The sequence below is a fragment of the Pecten maximus genome, chromosome 11 (assembly GCF_902652985.1).
Source record: "Pecten maximus chromosome 11, xPecMax1.1, whole genome shotgun sequence".
NCBI classification, from domain to species: domain Eukaryota; kingdom Metazoa; phylum Mollusca; class Bivalvia; order Pectinida; family Pectinidae; genus Pecten; species Pecten maximus.
The window spans coordinates 40,154,050-40,171,487 of NC_047025.1; the positions used below are offsets into that span (position 1 = coordinate 40,154,050).

Sequence of the window (17,438 nt, forward strand, 5' to 3'; positions counted from 1 at the left end):
ATAAACTATGAGTGTGACATGTAAAATAAAATCAGTTTGTAACCTGATAGCGAAAGATTCATTTGAGCAGTAGTCAAAATAGCATTAGACAGTTCCATTAGATTAAATGTATGTACCGGTACATCAAATGCTTTTTATATTGAACCACACAGGCCCATTGTGCCTGACGTGTCTTGGTCACTAAAACGCTTGAAACGTGGCTACATGTGGTTATTGCATGAGGATTGCATACGTTCATCATGTTATAAGGCACTGACGTTGTTACTGAGATTAAATCATGTGTAGCGTGCAGGATGGGGATACTGGTGGGCCTCTACAGAAAGAAAAAATCAGGTAACTGTTACCACTGAAATGTCTAAGTTCTCTCTTACATGTAACGACGTCACGTCACCAGTTTTGACGGATACTTAGCCTTGCCTATTTCGAACTTCACACCACTGTGTCACCAGGCTGATTAAACAAATCTCAATGGATTGTAAGAAAAAAAATACTCAAGTTTTTCTTCTTTTTGTTACTGTCAGAGTATTAATATTTCCCAAACGTTTTAATTAAAAAAAATGTTCAGAACAGCTTATTTTTGAAAGGCAAATATATATGGCACAATATTTAATAAAAATGGCATAAGATCTGTATTTATGACAATTATATAGAGCTAAGCCTGTGTCTTGACTTTCAGTCATGGCTGATATAAAGCGTTACAATGAACAACACTTTTAGATGCCTAAACTTAATTAGTCTGGCAATATAGTGATATGTGTATAGCTTTGGTAATATTTCCTACATCAGTACATGGGGTATTTTTTTCCAGGAGAGTAAAGCCTATATATAGCTACTGAGCAATACAGTTGTATATATTGATAAATACAGGGTCCTTAGCTGTTATCTTGACGAGCAGTATTACCTTGACATAAAATGTTGCGGGATATTGAAAAGTCAGTATTGAGTAATTTAATATGAGACGAGAAGCTTTTGTTTTTATGTGAATAATACATACCATGACACAGAACATCATGGCAATCACTGAAAAAGATGCCATAAAAATGCTCGCAATATTCTTTGCAGTTTTACGTCATGTCAGTAATATGTTCGTCACGATGATACCCTGTATATAGACATGTATAGCATAAAACTCCTGTGGATAGTCAGACCACAAGTATACAAAGGTTAATGTTATATGTATTGTTCATTTGAATGTGTGTTAAACTTACATTTCAGTCCAGGAAGAAAATGCATGAAGTGTCGCACGGAAAATGCTATCTTGATCACCAGAGTGAATGATGCCTTTTGCAAGTAAGAAGCTATACCACTACCAGAGACCTATTATATACTATAGGTCTCTGGCTATACTAATGTGTACAGTGACAATCCTTGGAAATTTGTTAAAACCCGACCTTAACTAAATATAGTAATACGGTCACTTCCTAGCTTCGTAATACAAATGTAGTGGGAATTTCCCTTTTAATAGCTCAGTTGGTAGAGCAGCGGACCAGTAAGCCCAGGGTCTTGGGTTCAATCCCTGTTAGAAGCACACTACTCACTTTCCTGTAACATTTGGTGTGGTTGACCACTCCAGCGGCAAGTAATAGGAGAATGAGAGGCTTCATTGGAGATAGAACCTGGGTTGATGTGTGTGCAAACACATCTGAAAAGGGGGAGGGGTTTGGTTTGGTTTGTTTTTGTTTAACGTCCTATAAACAGCCAGGGTCATTTAAGGACGTGCCAGGTTTTGGAGGTGGAGGAAAGCCGGAGTACCCGGAAAAAAACCATCGGCCTACGGTCAGTACCTGGCAACTGCACCTGCACCATGTAGGTTTCGAACTCGCAACCCAGAGGTGGGGGGGGGGGGGGGGTAGTTTGGCAGGTTTTAATTGTAAATAGTGTACATAATACGATAAGTGTATCGATCACAACAGTAGTCGAAGTGGCCTACATAAGGCGAAACTGGTCGATGAAATAATAAAAGTTTGGAAAGTTAACACTTCGACTGCTGTGGTGATCGATACACTTATCGTATTTCTCCTATTGCTTGATCGCCCAGCATACCATTGGGTATCCAGTGGAGAAGTGGAGGACCCTCTACCCACCCAACCAAACGCACAGTGTTGGCTCTATTACCTGCATCCTAGTGTACATAATGATACAATCACCTAGCTTTGTGCTAGGGGGAATTAGATCAGACAGTAAAGGTGGACCAGTATAAGACCCAGGACAGCAGTATCAATCCCCAGTGGAGGTGCACTACTCATTTTTCTGTTACACCAGTATTGATTAAAAGTCACAAGATGTGTTTTAGCCTGGGTAATCATTGAGATTTGAAGCAAAAAGATTGATATCAATCATATTCAAAAATATTTTATGACATTGTAGTTTTGTCAGCAGTCAAAAAATGAACTAGAATTAAAAAAAAAAATTAAACAAATAAATGCTGATAATGGATCTGTATTTTGTAAATGCAGTGTTTTTTTCAGGTAATTTTTTCAACAGCCTATGCCTTTTCAATTGGAAAATAATTGCGGTATTTGGTGAATTTGGGAAAATAGCAAATAATGACAAAATACTTAAATAAGTCAAAACACTTCATTTATTGGCTTTTCTAGTCTGCCTCATGATATGAAGAGTCAGTAGCAAGCATCCTGGGTTATTACTTAGACTACAAAACAAAGGAAGTTTTCTTGTTTTCATCATGGTGTTTGTCTACGGACTCTCTGAAATGCTTGCCTGCATGTACTTTGTGGAAAGCGCAACAGTGATCAGGATTCGAGTTATCTCCCTTATACCATTTATACGACTACCAGGTAATTGAGGCCAACTTGCCTATCGCAGAAGTAAATTTGTCAGTCTACTCAGTAGACTGACAAATTTACTTCCACGATAGGCAAGTTCTAGGAATGAAACACAATATAGATAACAGATACCCAGATAGAAATTCAATACATTTTTTTTTTTTTAAATTGGGAAAAATAATGTTTCAAAATTGGGAAAATACAACTTTTTTTGGCAAGGGGAAACAGCCTAAAGTCGGCTGTAGATCTGGCCAAAAAAAATCACTGAAATATAAAGCAATCCAAAATTATGACTCTTGATTATTATGATTTATGGTATGCTTAATTCATGTGCATCAGTTTTATAGAAACACAAAGAAAAAGTAATACATAATATTAATTATCTCCAAAAAATATATGATGTGCCTGTAATAGAATACTCAACACATGTGGGAAAGTGTAATGTGATCTGTTTACAGGGCTTGCTTTATGGTATATGTAACACACAAGTTCCGAGCCACCATTGGAAAGTCTAAGCTGGTCCGTGATGGAGAAAAGGTCTTGGTTGCTTACTCTGGAGGTCCATCATCGAGTTGTCTACTTCATCTCATTACAGAGGTACATACATTTTTAAAATGATGTGAAAAAGGAGAAATTTTCTTCCTATGTAAAATTTTGCAATTGCAATAATTTTTCGGAGGCTGTACTCACATTTAGATAATGAAGTGGAAACAAATATTAACTGGTAATTAGTATTGTTTCTTATTGATGAAGTGAGATTCAATATTGCGAGATATTTCGTGATTATTTCACCTGATTTTGTCTTTCACAGGGATTGAGTCAAAGGGCACACAAGAAACTACGCTTCATACCCGGGATTATCTTCATAGACGGTACATTTCATGGGAGAGTTCATGATTATTATTATCTTTATATATGGTACTTTCCATGGGGGGTTCATATGATGATCTATAATAACATATTCATATTAGAAAATAGCAAAGAAATATGAATGCATTCTTTGTAAATTTATTTGCTTGAAACTGAAATATCAACAAACTTGTGTCAACGATTCGTTGTGTAGTTTCAGTTTATTGAAACTGTAACAGAAGTATGAAGATTATACTGAGATGTTGTGTGTACGGTTTAAAACAGTAGCAAGATTATTATGTTATGAAATGACTAAGCTGTGTATATGTGTACTGTTTATGTAGAGAGTGCAGTGTTGGTTAACCTGGAAGTGGACGGCGTGGCTGAGAAGGACAGGATATCTGAATTAATGGCCAGTATGGGCTACCCTTATCAGACCCGACGTTTGGAGGAGGTGAGAGGCCCACCTACACTTATAGAAACCCATAAAACATTCTCATTGAGCTGTAGATGGACTTGTGTATGTAGGGTGCCGTGATGATGATGATGGTGTTGATGGACTTGTGTATGTAGGGTACCGTGATGATGATGATGTAGATGGACTTGTGTATGTAGGGTACTGTGATGATGATGATGATGATGTAGATGGACTTGTGTATGTAGGGTGTCGTGATGATGATGATGATGTAGATGGACTTGTGTATGTAGGGTACCGTGGTGATGATGATGATGTAGATGGACTTGTGTATGTAGGGTACCGTGATGATGATGATGATGATGTAGATGGACTTGTGTATGTAGGGTACCGTGATGATGATGTAGATGGACTTGTGTATGTAGGGTACCGTGATGATGATGATGATGATGTAGATGGACTTGTGTATGTAGGGTACCGTGATGATGATGATGTAGATGGACTTGTGTATGTAGGGTGCCGTGATGATGATGATGATGGTGTAGATGGACTTGTGTATGTAGGGTGTCGTGATGATGATGATGATGTAGATGGACTTGTGTATGTAGGGTACCGTGATGATGATGGTGTTGATGGACTTGTGTATGTAGGGTGTCATGATGATGATGATGATGTAGATGGACTTGTGTATGTAGGGTGTCGTGATGATGATGATGATGATGATGATGTAGATGGACTTGTGTATGTAGGGTGTCGTGATGATGATGATGATGATGATGATGTAGATGGACTTGTGTATGTAGGGTGTCGTGATGATGATGATGATGTAGATGGACTTGTGTATGTAGGGTACCGTGGTGATGATGATGATGTAGATGGACTTGTGTATGTAGGGTACCGTGATGATGATGATGATGGTGTTGATGGACTTGTGTATGTAGGGTACCGTGATGATGATGATGATGGTGTTGATGGACTTGTGTATGTAGGGTGTCGTGATGATGATGATGATGTTGATGGACTTGTGTATGTAGGGTACTGTGATGATGATGATGATGATGTAGATGGACTTGTGTATGTAGGGTGTCGTGAGGATGATGATGGTGTTGATGGACTTGTGTATGTATGGTGTCGTGATGATGATGATGATGTAGATGGACTTGTGTATGTAGGGTGCCGTGATGATGATGATGGTGTTGATGGACTTGTGTATGTAGGGTACCGTGATGATGATGATGATGTAGATGGACTTGTGTATGTAGGGTGTCGTGATGATGATGATGATGTAGATGGACTTGTGTATGTAGGGTGTCGTGATGATGATGATGATGTAAATGGACTTGTGTATGTAGGGTGCCCTGATGATGATGATGATGTTGTTGATGGACTTGTGTATGTAGGGTACCGTGATGATGATGATGATGGTGTTGATGGACTTGTGTATGTAGGGTGTCGTGATGATGATGATGATGATGATGATGTAGATGGACTTGTGTATGTAGGGTGTCTTGATGATGATGATGATGATGTAGATGGACTTGTGTATGTAGGGTGCCGTGATGATGGTGTTGATGGACTTGTGTATGTAGGGTGCCGTGTTGATGGACTTGTGTTTGTAGGGTGTCGTGATGATGATGATGATGATGTAGATGGACTTGTGTATGTAGGGTGTCGTGATGATGATGATGATGATGTAGATGGACTTGTGTATGTAGGGTGTCGTGATGATGATGATGGTGTTGATGGACTTGTGTATGTATGGTGTCGTGATGATGATGATGATGTAGATGGACTTGTGTATGTAGGGTGTCGTGATGATGATGATGATGTAAATGGACTTGTGTATGTAGGGTGCCCTGATGATGATGATGATGATGTAGATGGACTTGTGTATGTAGGGTACCGTGATGATGGTGTTGATGGACTTGTGTATGTAGGGTGCCGTGTTGATGGACTTGTGTTTGTAGGGTGTCGTGATGATGATGATGATGATGTAGATGGACTTGTGTATGTAGGGTACCGTGATGATGATGATGATGTAGATGGACTTGTGTATGTAGGGTACCGTGATGATGATGATGATGTAGATGGACTTGTGTATGTAGGGTGCCGTGATGATGATGATGATGATGATGTAGATGGACTTGTGTATGTAGGGTACCGTGATGATGATGATTGTGGTGATGGACTTGTGTATGTAGGGTGCCGTGATGATGATGATGATGATGATGATGATGGTGGTGATGGACTTGTGTATGTAGGGTGCCGTGATGATGATGATGATGATGATGTAGATGGACTTGTGTATGTAGGGTGCCGTGATGATGATGATGATGATGATGTAGATGGACTTGTGTATGTAGGGTACCGTGATGATGATGATGTAGATGGACTTGTGTATGTAGGGTACCGTGATGATGATGATGATGGTGTTGATGGACTTGTGTATGTAGGGTACCGTGATGATGATGATGATGGTGTTGATGGACTTGTGTATGTAGGGTACCGTGATGATGATGATGATGTAGATGGACTTGTGTATGTAGGGTGTCGTGATGATGATGATGATGTAGATGGACTTGTGTATGTAGGGTGTCGTGATGATGATGATGATGTAGATGGACTTGTGTATGTAGGGTGCCGTGATGATGATGATGATGATGTAGATGGACTTGTGTATGTAGGGTGCCGTGATGATGATGATGATGGTGTTGATGGACTTGTGTATGTAGGGTGTCGTGATGATGATGATGATGATGATGTAGATGGACTTGTGTATGTAGGGTGTCGTGATGATGATGATGATGATGATGATGATGATGATGTAGATGGACTTGTGTATGTAGGGTACCGTGATGATGATGATGATGGTGTAGATGGACTTGTGTATGTAGGGTGTCGTGATGATGATGATGATGGTGTAGATGGACTTGTGTATGTAGGGTGTCGTGATGATGATGATGGTGTTGATGGACTTGTGTATGTAGGGTGTCGTGATGATGATGATGGTGTTGATGGACTTGTGTATGTAGGGTACCGTGATGATGATGATGATGTAGATGGACTTGTGTATGTAGGGTACCGTGATGATGATGATGATGTAGATAGACTTGTGTATGTAGGGTACCGTGATGATGATGATGTAGATGGACTTGTGTATGTAGGGTACCGTGATGATGATGATGATGTAGATGGACTTGTGTATGTAGGGTACCGTGATGATGATGATGATGATGTAGATGGACTTGTGTATGTAGGGTACCGTGATGATGATGATGATGGTGTAGATGGACTTGTGTATGTAGGGTACCGTGATGATGATGATGGTGTAGATGGACCTGTGTATGTAGGGTACCGTGATGATGATGATGATGGTGTAGATGGACTTGTGTATGTAGGGTGCCGTGATGATGATGATGATGATGGTGTAGATGGACTTGTGTATGTAGGGTACCGTGATGATGATGATGATGATGGTGTAGATGGACTTGTGTATGTAGGGTACCGTGATGATGATGATGATGATGTAGATGGACTTGTGTATGTAGGGTACCGTGATGATGATGTAGATGGACTTGTGTATGTAGGGTACCGTGATGATGATGATGATGATGTAGATGGACTTGTGTATGTAGGGTACCGTGATGATGATGATGATGATGTAGATGGACTTGTGTATGTAGGAGGCCGTGATGATGATGGTGGTGTAGATGGACTTGTGTATGTAGGGTACCGTGATGATTATGATGATGATGTAGATGGACTTGTGTATGTAGGGTACCGTGATGATGATGATGGTGTAGATGGACTTGTGTATGTAGGGTACCGTGATGATTATGATGATGATGTAGATGGACTTGTGTATGTAGGGTACCGTGATGATGATGATGATGTAGATGGACTTGTGTATGTAGGGTACCGTGATGATGATGATGATGATGTAGATGGACTTGTGTATGTAGGGTACCGTGATGATGATGATGATGATGGTGTAGATGGACTTGTGTATGTAGGGTACCGTGATGATGATGATGATGTAGATGGACTTGTGTATGTAGGGTACCGTGATGATGATGATGGTGGTGATGGACTTGTGTATGTAGGGTGCCGTGATGATGATGATGATGATGTAGATGGACTTGTGTATGTAGGGTGTCGTGATGATGATGATGGTGTTGATGGACTTGTGTATGTAGGGTGCCGTGATGATGATGATGGTGTTGATGGACTTGTGTATGTAGGGTGCCGTGATGATGATGATGATGATGTAGATGGACTTGTGTATGTAGGGTACCGTGATGATGATGATGATGATGATGGACTTGTGTATGTAGGGTGTCGTGATGATGATGATGATGATGATGTAGATGGACTTGTGTATGTAGGGTACCGTGATGATGATGATGATGTAGATAGACTTGTGTATGTAGGGTACCGTGATGATGATGATGATGGTGTAGATGGACTTGTGTATGTAGGGTGTCGTGATGATGATGATGATGGTGTAGATGGACTTGTGTATGTAGGGTGTCGTGATGATGATGATGGTGTTGATGGACTTGTGTATGTAGGGTGTCGTGATGATGATGATGGTGTTGATGGACTTGTGTATGTAGGGTACCGTGATGATGATGATGATGTAGATGGACTTGTGTATGTAGGGTACCGTGATGATGATGATGATGTAGATAGACTTGTGTATGTAGGGTACCGTGATGATGATGATGTAGATGGACTTGTGTATGTAGGGTACCGTGATGATGATGATGATGTAGATGGACTTGTGTATGTAGGGTACCGTGATGATGATGATGATGATGTAGATGGACTTGTGTATGTAGGGTACCGTGATGATGATGATGATGGTGTAGATGGACTTGTGTATGTAGGGTACCGTGATGATGATGATGGTGTAGATGGACCTGTGTATGTAGGGTACCGTGATGATGAAGATGATGGTGTAGATGGACTTGTGTATGTAGGGTACCGTGATGATGATGATGATGATGGTGTAGATGGACTTGTGTATGTAGGGTACCGTGATGATGATGATGATGATGTAGATGGACTTGTGTATGTAGGGTACCGTGATGATGATGATGATGTAGATAGACTTGTGTATGTAGGGTACCGTGATGATGATGATGATGTAGATGGACTTGTGTATGTAGGGTACCGTGATGATGATGTAGATGGACTTGTGTATGTAGGGTACCGTGATGATGATGATGATGATGTAGATGGACTTGTGTATGTAGGGTACCGTGATGATGATGATGATGATGTAGATGGACTTGTGTATGTAGGAGGCCGTGATGATGATGGTGGTGTAAATGGACTTGTGTATGTAGGGTACCGTGATGATTATGATGATGATGTAGATGGACTTGTGTATGTAGGGTACCGTGATGATGATGATGGTGTAGATGGACTTGTGTATGTAGGGTACCGTGATGATTATGATGATGATGTAGATGGACTTGTGTATGTAGGGTACCGTGATGATGATGATGATGTAGATGGACTTGTGTATGTAGGGTACCGTGATGATGATGATGATGATGGTGTAGATGGACTTGTGTATGTAGGGTACCGTGATGATGATGATGATGTAGATGGACTTGTGTATGTAGGGTACCGTGATGATGATGATGGTGGTGATGGACTTGTGTATGTAGGGTGCCGTGATGATGATGATGATGATGTAGATGGACTTGTGTATGTAGGGTGTCGTGATGATGATGATGGTGTTGATGGACTTGTGTATGTAGGGTGCCGTGATGATGATGATGGTGTTGATGGACTTGTGTATGTAGGGTGCCGTGATGATGATGATGATGATGTAGATGGACTTGTGTATGTAGGGTACCGTGATGATGATGATGATGATGATGGACTTGTGTATGTAGGGTGTCGTGATGATGATGATGATGATGATGTAGATGGACTTGTGTATGTAGGGTACCGTGATGATGATGATGATGTAGATAGACTTGTGTATGTAGGGTACCGTGATGATGATGATGTAGATGGACTTGTGTATGTAGGGTACCGTGATGATGATGATGATGTAGATGGACTTGTGTATGTAGGGTACCGTGATGATGATGATGATGATGTAGATGGACTTGTGTATGTAGGGTGTCGTGATGATGATGATGATGATGTAGATGGACTTGTGTATGTAGGGTGTCGTGATGATGATGATGATGGTGTAGATGGACTTGTGTATGTAGGGTACCGTGATGATGATGATGATGGTGTAGATGGACTTGTGTATGTAGGGTACCGTGATGATGATGATGGTGTAGATGGACCTGTGTATGTAGGGTACCGTGATGATGATGATGATGATGTAGATGGACTTGTGTATGTAGGGTACCGTGATGATGATGATGATGGTGTAGATGGACTTGTGTATGTAGGGTACCGTGATGATGATGATGATGGTGTAGATGGACTTGTGTATGTAGGGTACCGTGATGATGATGATGATGATGATGTAGATAGACTTGTGTATGTAGGGTACCGTGATGATGATGATGGTGTAGATGGACTTGTGTATGTAGGAGGCCGTGATGATGATGATGATGTAGATGGACTTGTGTATGTAGGGTACCGTGATGATGATGATGATGATGTAGATGGACTTGTGTATGTAGGGTACCGTGATGATGATGATGATGATGGTGTAGATGGACTTGTGTATGTAGGGTGGCGTGATGATGATGTAGATGGACTTGTGTATGTAGGGTGCCGTGATGATGATGATGATGTAGATGGACTTGTGTATGTAGGGTGCCGTGATGATGATGATGATGTAGATGGACTTGTGTATGTAGGGTACCGTGATGATGATGATGATGATGTAGATGGACTTGTGTATGTAGGGTGCCGTGATGATGATGATGTAGATGGACTTGTGTATGTAGGGTGCCGTGATGATGATGATGATGATGAGAGATTCACATGATTAGTTGATTATCTCCCTTCCCTCACAAGTCTGCTGTATTGACAAACATGCAGGACCATGCTCTACCTAAAACATCTTATAGTCAAGTGATCAAACATAACTGTACATGGTTATTCTTTTATTCATTCATTCATTCATTCATTTTGATTTTAGAGGTCCAGATTACATTACTTATAGTGTTTGAAACACTTTGAAACACAATAGTTACCTATCAAAGGCTGTTGTGTGTACTGTCCATATTTATTGTGAATGGGTATGGTAACAGATAAGTAATTTATTTACTTGTTTAAAGATATCACATACATGTAATTCACACAAATGTTTATTTCTTTTTGATACTTGATGTCTTAAATACTTGTGCCACTTCCTTACCTGAGGGTAGCTGCCATTTTGATATTTGTAACTTCTCTACAGTAGTTCAGGTTTCCCATAAGAAAGTATTGTTTGAGGTTAGGGAAACATCAGTTCTCCTGATGGGAAACTATAATTACAAGTTTGTGATTCAGTAGATTTCCCATTGGAAAGTGTTGTTAAGGTTGGGAAAACATCACTTCTTCCTTATGACCTTAATTAAAAAAGATTTGTGATTTAGTGACCAGTAACTGTTTGTTGTCTAGGCCATATGTCTTGACCAAGGACAACACTTACCTGAAGCTGACCTGTCCAGTCTGGCAGAATCTGACCAGGCTTGTGTCCAAAGTACTGACCTTGCCAAGCAGAATGACAACCTTGACAGGGCAAGAATTGAGATTAAGTCTTTGTTTTCCTCCATCAAATCTCTCACAGCCAGAGAGGACATGCTCAACAGATTAAGGTATTGTGTAATTGAAAGTTTTATTCTAAATTTGCTGGAAGTTTCAGTCTTTATCGCATGCTTAACTCACTTTGTGCAACTCTTGTTAATATTTGGTTGTAAACTGTTTAATGAAATACACCAATACCTGACAATCCTTAAGACTAATTTACTAATTATCTTGTATGTAGACAGAGGCTACTGATGGAAGTTGCTCAAGTTCAAGGTTACTCCAAGGTTATGACCGGTCACTGTGGGACGCGGCTGGCTGTCAATCTCCTTTCAGACATATCGCAGGGAAGGGGTGCTCATGTCGCTATGGATACAGTGAGTTTATATTCAATATGATGATGGAATTAATTTCAATTCTTTTTAACAATTTGTTTTTGATCACTTTTATCTGTTGTGTTTCTAACTTCCCTGTTTACCAAACCTATTAAAAGCACCTGCTGCTATCGCCATTTTTTGAGGAATTAGCTCCAATAAGGATATCCAACTATAAAAACGTATTTATTTTTAGGAAGAGGGGTGTCAAATTTGGTTTTGGCTTACACTGAACTAAAAATTTTATTATTTTTAGGCATTTTCTGACACCAGGTATCCCAATATCATGCTTGTGCGACCTATCAGGTAAGTAAGTCAATAATTCTTCATTAACACAATGGTCTTATTTACAATAGGGGGTGTAGATAGCTCTGTTTTTGAGTGCTGATCATACACATATACTAGTGAGTACAATCAAGTCTAAACCGCAGATTACTCGCGATTCCAAGGATTTCCGATTTATCCATAGTGAGGATAAAAATAGGAAAGACATGAGACAGAGTAAATTGTTACCCATATGTTACTCTCAACATTAGGACACAATGTAGGTGACTATAAGTATGATATACATACTGTACTTATTGTATGTTTAGTTCTGTATATTTAACAATACAATCTTTTTCAAATTATATTTGACAGGGATTTTAGTTCTAAGGAAGTGGCAATGTACAATTCTTTACATGGTGTAGAATCTGTGTTCCTACCAACACTCACAACCAAGGTAAGTATGAAGTCTGTGTTCCTACCAACGCTCATTGCAAAGGTAAATGACCTTGACTTATCTTCAAGGTCACAAGGATGTTATAGTTAAACATTCCTTTGAGAGTCACTTCTAGAAGATCCTGGGTACTGATATTTAGCCAGTAGGTCAGAGATATGTTCTTTAACGTTTCCACATATATATGTCAAGGTCATTGGGGTCAAATAAGTAAAAAACCTTAAAGATTGATTGTCTTAATTTTTTAAAAGAGTTTTCTATAGCTTAAACCTTACAGCAGCACTAGTGTAAAGACTTCACAGGATCAGTAACAGACTTCTCATTGCTGTAGGGTTTCGTATGGACTATATGTGATATAACAGATCAGACATCACTAAGATAAAGACAAAATTGAAATAATAACTTTGCCTTTATTCCTTACTATCCATGTGAGTGTCCTGTTTCTTGAATCCTTTATTATTTTCAGACATATGAAGGATCGAGCATTGAACATCTGACGGAGGCGTTTGTTACAGGACTGCAGACTGACTATCCCTCCACTGTCAGCAACATCATGAGGTATGTTAGATCCTCCCGTAACACTTTTACTTAATGAAATGGTAAAGTTTTATAAAGTAAAGTTATATATTAAATGTTTAATTCCTACCAAAATTAAAGAAACAAATCTTATCTTTATGATATCACAGACATAAATTGGATCACATCAGTCAGATCAGGTTATTATTGTGTTTTAGGACAGGTGAAAAGCTAAGTACTGAGAAAAGGGATGGAGAAAACAGCCACTGCGCCTTATGTGGGGTATGTTTACACTGCTTGTCTTACAATACCAAAAGTCAAACGGGGGGAAATTAATTCAAGAAGAGCTTATTTTTATGAGATTACATATTTTATGAGAAATATTACAAAAAAAGGAAACAAACAAACAAAACTAATGAATTTAACAAAAAACCACAACTAAATTTTATAAATAGAAGATGTTGACTAACTATCGGTTAAAGCTATAGCTTCAGTTTTCTTTGGCTTGTATGCTGTACCAAGGGAGATAACTATCACTGTATACTTTATATCTAGGCTCCCCTCGATACAGACGTTGGTGCCTGTTCAGCATTAAGTGCTGTAGAGTTCTCCTCCCTGATCTCCCGGACGAGGAAAGGAAAAGTCACCACATGTGGGGACAGTACCACCTGCTGCGGGGAAGGGGACGGTAGCTGTCACACAAAGTCAGAGGGGTAAGTTCACCTGTTGTAGGGAAGGGACGGTAGCTGTCACACAAAGTCAGAGGGGTAAGTTCACCTGTTGTAGGGAGGGGACGGTAGCTGTCACACAAAGTCAGAGGGGTAAGGTCACATGTTGTAGGGAGGGGACGGTAGCTGTCACACAAAGTCAGAGGGGTAAGGTCACATGTTGTAGGGAGGGGATGGTAGCTGTCACACAAAGTCAGAGAGGTAAGGTCACATGTTGTAGGGAGGGACGGTAGTTGTCACACAAAGTCAGAGGGGTAAGGTCACCTGTTGTAGGGAGGGGACGGTAGCTGTCACACAAAGTCAGAGGGGTATGGTCACCTGTTGTAGGGAGGGGACGGTAGCTGTCACACAAAGTCAGAGGGGTAAGGTCACCTGTTGTAGGGAGGGGACGGTAGCTGTCACACAAAGTCAGAGGGGTAAGGTTTGTTGTAGGGAGGGGACGGTAGCTGTCACACAAAGTCAGAGGGGTAAGGTCACCTGTTGTAGGGAGGGGACGGTAGCTGTCACACAAAGTCAGAGGGGTAAGGTTTGTTGTAGGGAGGGGACAGTAGCTATGATTTACAATAGATGAAATCTCTTTGATGGAATGTAGATTTGAAATAGATTTCCAGATAGCATAGATAAATAATTACTAAAGTGATGTTCAGGTTTCTGTATTGACAAACTATTAATTTCAGTTTGATATTTAAATATGACACAGTACCATATTTTAGTGTAATATTTGAATGTTACACAGTACCATATTTTAGTGTAATATTTAAATGTTACACAGCACCATATTTTAATATAATGTTTAAATGTTACACAGTACTATATTTTAGTGTAATGTTTAAATGAGACACAGTACCATATTTTAGTGTAATATTTAAATGTTACACAGTACCATATTTTAGTGTAATATTTAAATGTGACACAGTACCATATTTTAGTGTAATATTTAAATGTTACACAGTACCATATTTTAGTGTAATATTTAAATGTGACACAGTACCATATTTTAGTGTAATATTTAAATGTTACACAGTACCATATTTTAGTGTAATATTTAAATGTGACACAGTACCATATTTTAGTGTAATATTTAAATGTTACACAGTACCATATTTTAGTGTAATATTTAAATGTGACACAGTACCATATTTTAGTGTAATATTTAAATGTTACACAGTACCATATTTTAGTGTAATATTTAAATGTTACACAGTACCATATTTTAGTGTAATATTTAAATGTTACACAGTACCATATTTTAGTGTAATATTTAAATGTGACACAGTACCATATTTTAGTGTAATATTTAAATGTTACACAGTACCATATTTTAGTGTAATATTTAAATGTGACACAGTACCATATTTTAGTGTAATATTTAAATGTTACACAGTACCATATTTTAGTGTAATATTTAAATGTTACACAGTACCATAATTCCTTTTGATGTTTAAATGTTACACAGTACCGTATTTTAGCGTAATATGTAAATACTTTTTGTTCCAGTGTGAAGAAGGAGGAAGTTTTGTCAGTGTTGTGTTATGGATGTCGAATGACTGTTAAAGACATGGTAAATATACACGTGTTAAAGACATGGTAAATATACACGTGTTAAAGACATGGTAAATATACACGTGTTAAAGACATGGTAAATATACACGGATGGAACTTCATTTATTATTACTAGACAATCGTGTTAAACTATAAATCGGCAAAAGTTCCGGCCTATCACAAGGAGACTTAACACGAACATACCGCAGCCTCCCAAAACACACATACGCACTCACCACACGCATGCATGTCGCACGCACGGGAGGCCGTCCTTAAATGACCTTAGCTGTTAATAGGATGTAAAACAAAATAAACCGAACCAAACCATGTTAAGATGATAAGATGTTGTAGAAAAGGAGTCTATGGGATATTTTCACTTCAAATCAAAGTTTTGATTACCTGATATTCCGGACAACCACAGGATAATTTATTGGTGAATTCATGTGACATTTTCCACATAACACTTTAGTACATCATTGATTTAATAGTAAGAGATTTTCTCAGATTCTATCATGTGTTGTACCAATCAGACCTATAATACTGTGGTATAGGTTATATTTGGCCTTTTGTTACTTCTGTCATGTGTTTTACCAATCCGACCTATAATACTGTGGTATAGGTTATATTTGGCCTTTTTTACTTTTATTTGTGAGAATATGTGGCATGAATGAAATTTTTAAAAAATTGAAAATCATGGAAAACCTTCTGTCTGTTACAGGTAGAGCCTGCGGTATAGGTTATATTTGGCCTTTTGTTAATTTTATTTGTGAGAATATGAATGAAATTTTCAAAATCTGAAAATCATGGAAAACCTTCGGTCTCTGTTACAGGTAGAGCCTGCAGCACTACCAGATAAACTGCTGGCACAGATTTCATACCGACTACGCAGGTAATTTATCATTGATTTGCTAAGATTTGATGGTAAAATACAGGTAAAATTGATTGTGAGCTTTGATGGTAAAATACAGTTTAAATTGATGGTGTGTTTTGATGGTAAAATACAGGTTAAATTTTATAAATATCAAGCTTTGTAAAATAAAGTTTAGATTTATAAGTATCAAGCTTTGTAAAATAAAGTTTAAATTTATGAAAATCTAGCTTTGTAAAATAAAGGTTAGATTTATAAATATCTAGCTTTGTAAAATAAAGTTTAAATTTATAAATATCTAGCTTTGAATATAAAATAAATGTGGAAATGATTGCCAGTAGATATCAGCTACATCGTGTTTAATAATGGGTTGTACTTCCTTTTTACAGGTCAAAGATGAAGAACGATATTCAAGATTTTCTTCTTGATCCAGAAAACAGTTGATGAATACTTTGATGAATATAAAAACTGATTTTAATTACGAAGTCATATCAACATTGAACTATTTATGCAGGGTGGGATTATTACAAAGGTTAATATTGACAATATGAAACATGACAGTCTCACATTTGTATTCATGAGACTGTATACTACAATTTACAGTGATTCGGTCAGTGTAGGAATACAGTCTCAGGTGTTGCAGGTCAAAGCAATGGTCCCCAGTTACTTTCGGCCTGGAGAGCTTTCGAATGCTAGCATTTCTAATCCACAACACAGAAAATAAAGCAACTTCAGAAGTTATGAGAGTAATATTTTATAATTAAAACAAAATATAGTCAACACAAAATAACTATAAGCGCCGTTCTTGATCTAGGAATTATCAAATTGTCAAATCAATGTCGTCACACTCACAGGGGCTCGTTTCCGAATTTTCACAAATGCAAGACACAACAACATTAAAAGACCAGCATTTATATGAAAAAAACCTT

The 17,438-nt window shown here is 38.5% G+C and overlaps 1 protein-coding gene across 1 annotated transcript; it reads left to right on the forward strand.

Moving 5' to 3' along the window:
- The first annotated feature begins 204 nt into the window (after positions 1–204).
- Positions 205–16,959, forward strand: LOC117337301 (cytoplasmic tRNA 2-thiolation protein 2-A-like). Its single transcript, XM_033898210.1, has 15 exons — positions 205–333; positions 1,216–1,290; positions 3,242–3,380; positions 3,595–3,655; positions 3,977–4,086; positions 11,638–11,834; positions 12,005–12,140; positions 12,394–12,443; positions 12,777–12,858; positions 13,322–13,413; positions 13,590–13,653; positions 13,927–14,084; positions 15,597–15,660; positions 16,472–16,530; positions 16,899–16,959. Exons 1-15 carry the CDS (start codon positions 278–280, stop codon positions 16,951–16,953), a joined length of 1,398 nt encoding a protein of 465 aa, XP_033754101.1. The 5' UTR covers positions 205–277; the 3' UTR covers positions 16,954–16,959.
- Positions 16,960–17,438: the final 479 nt, after the last annotated feature.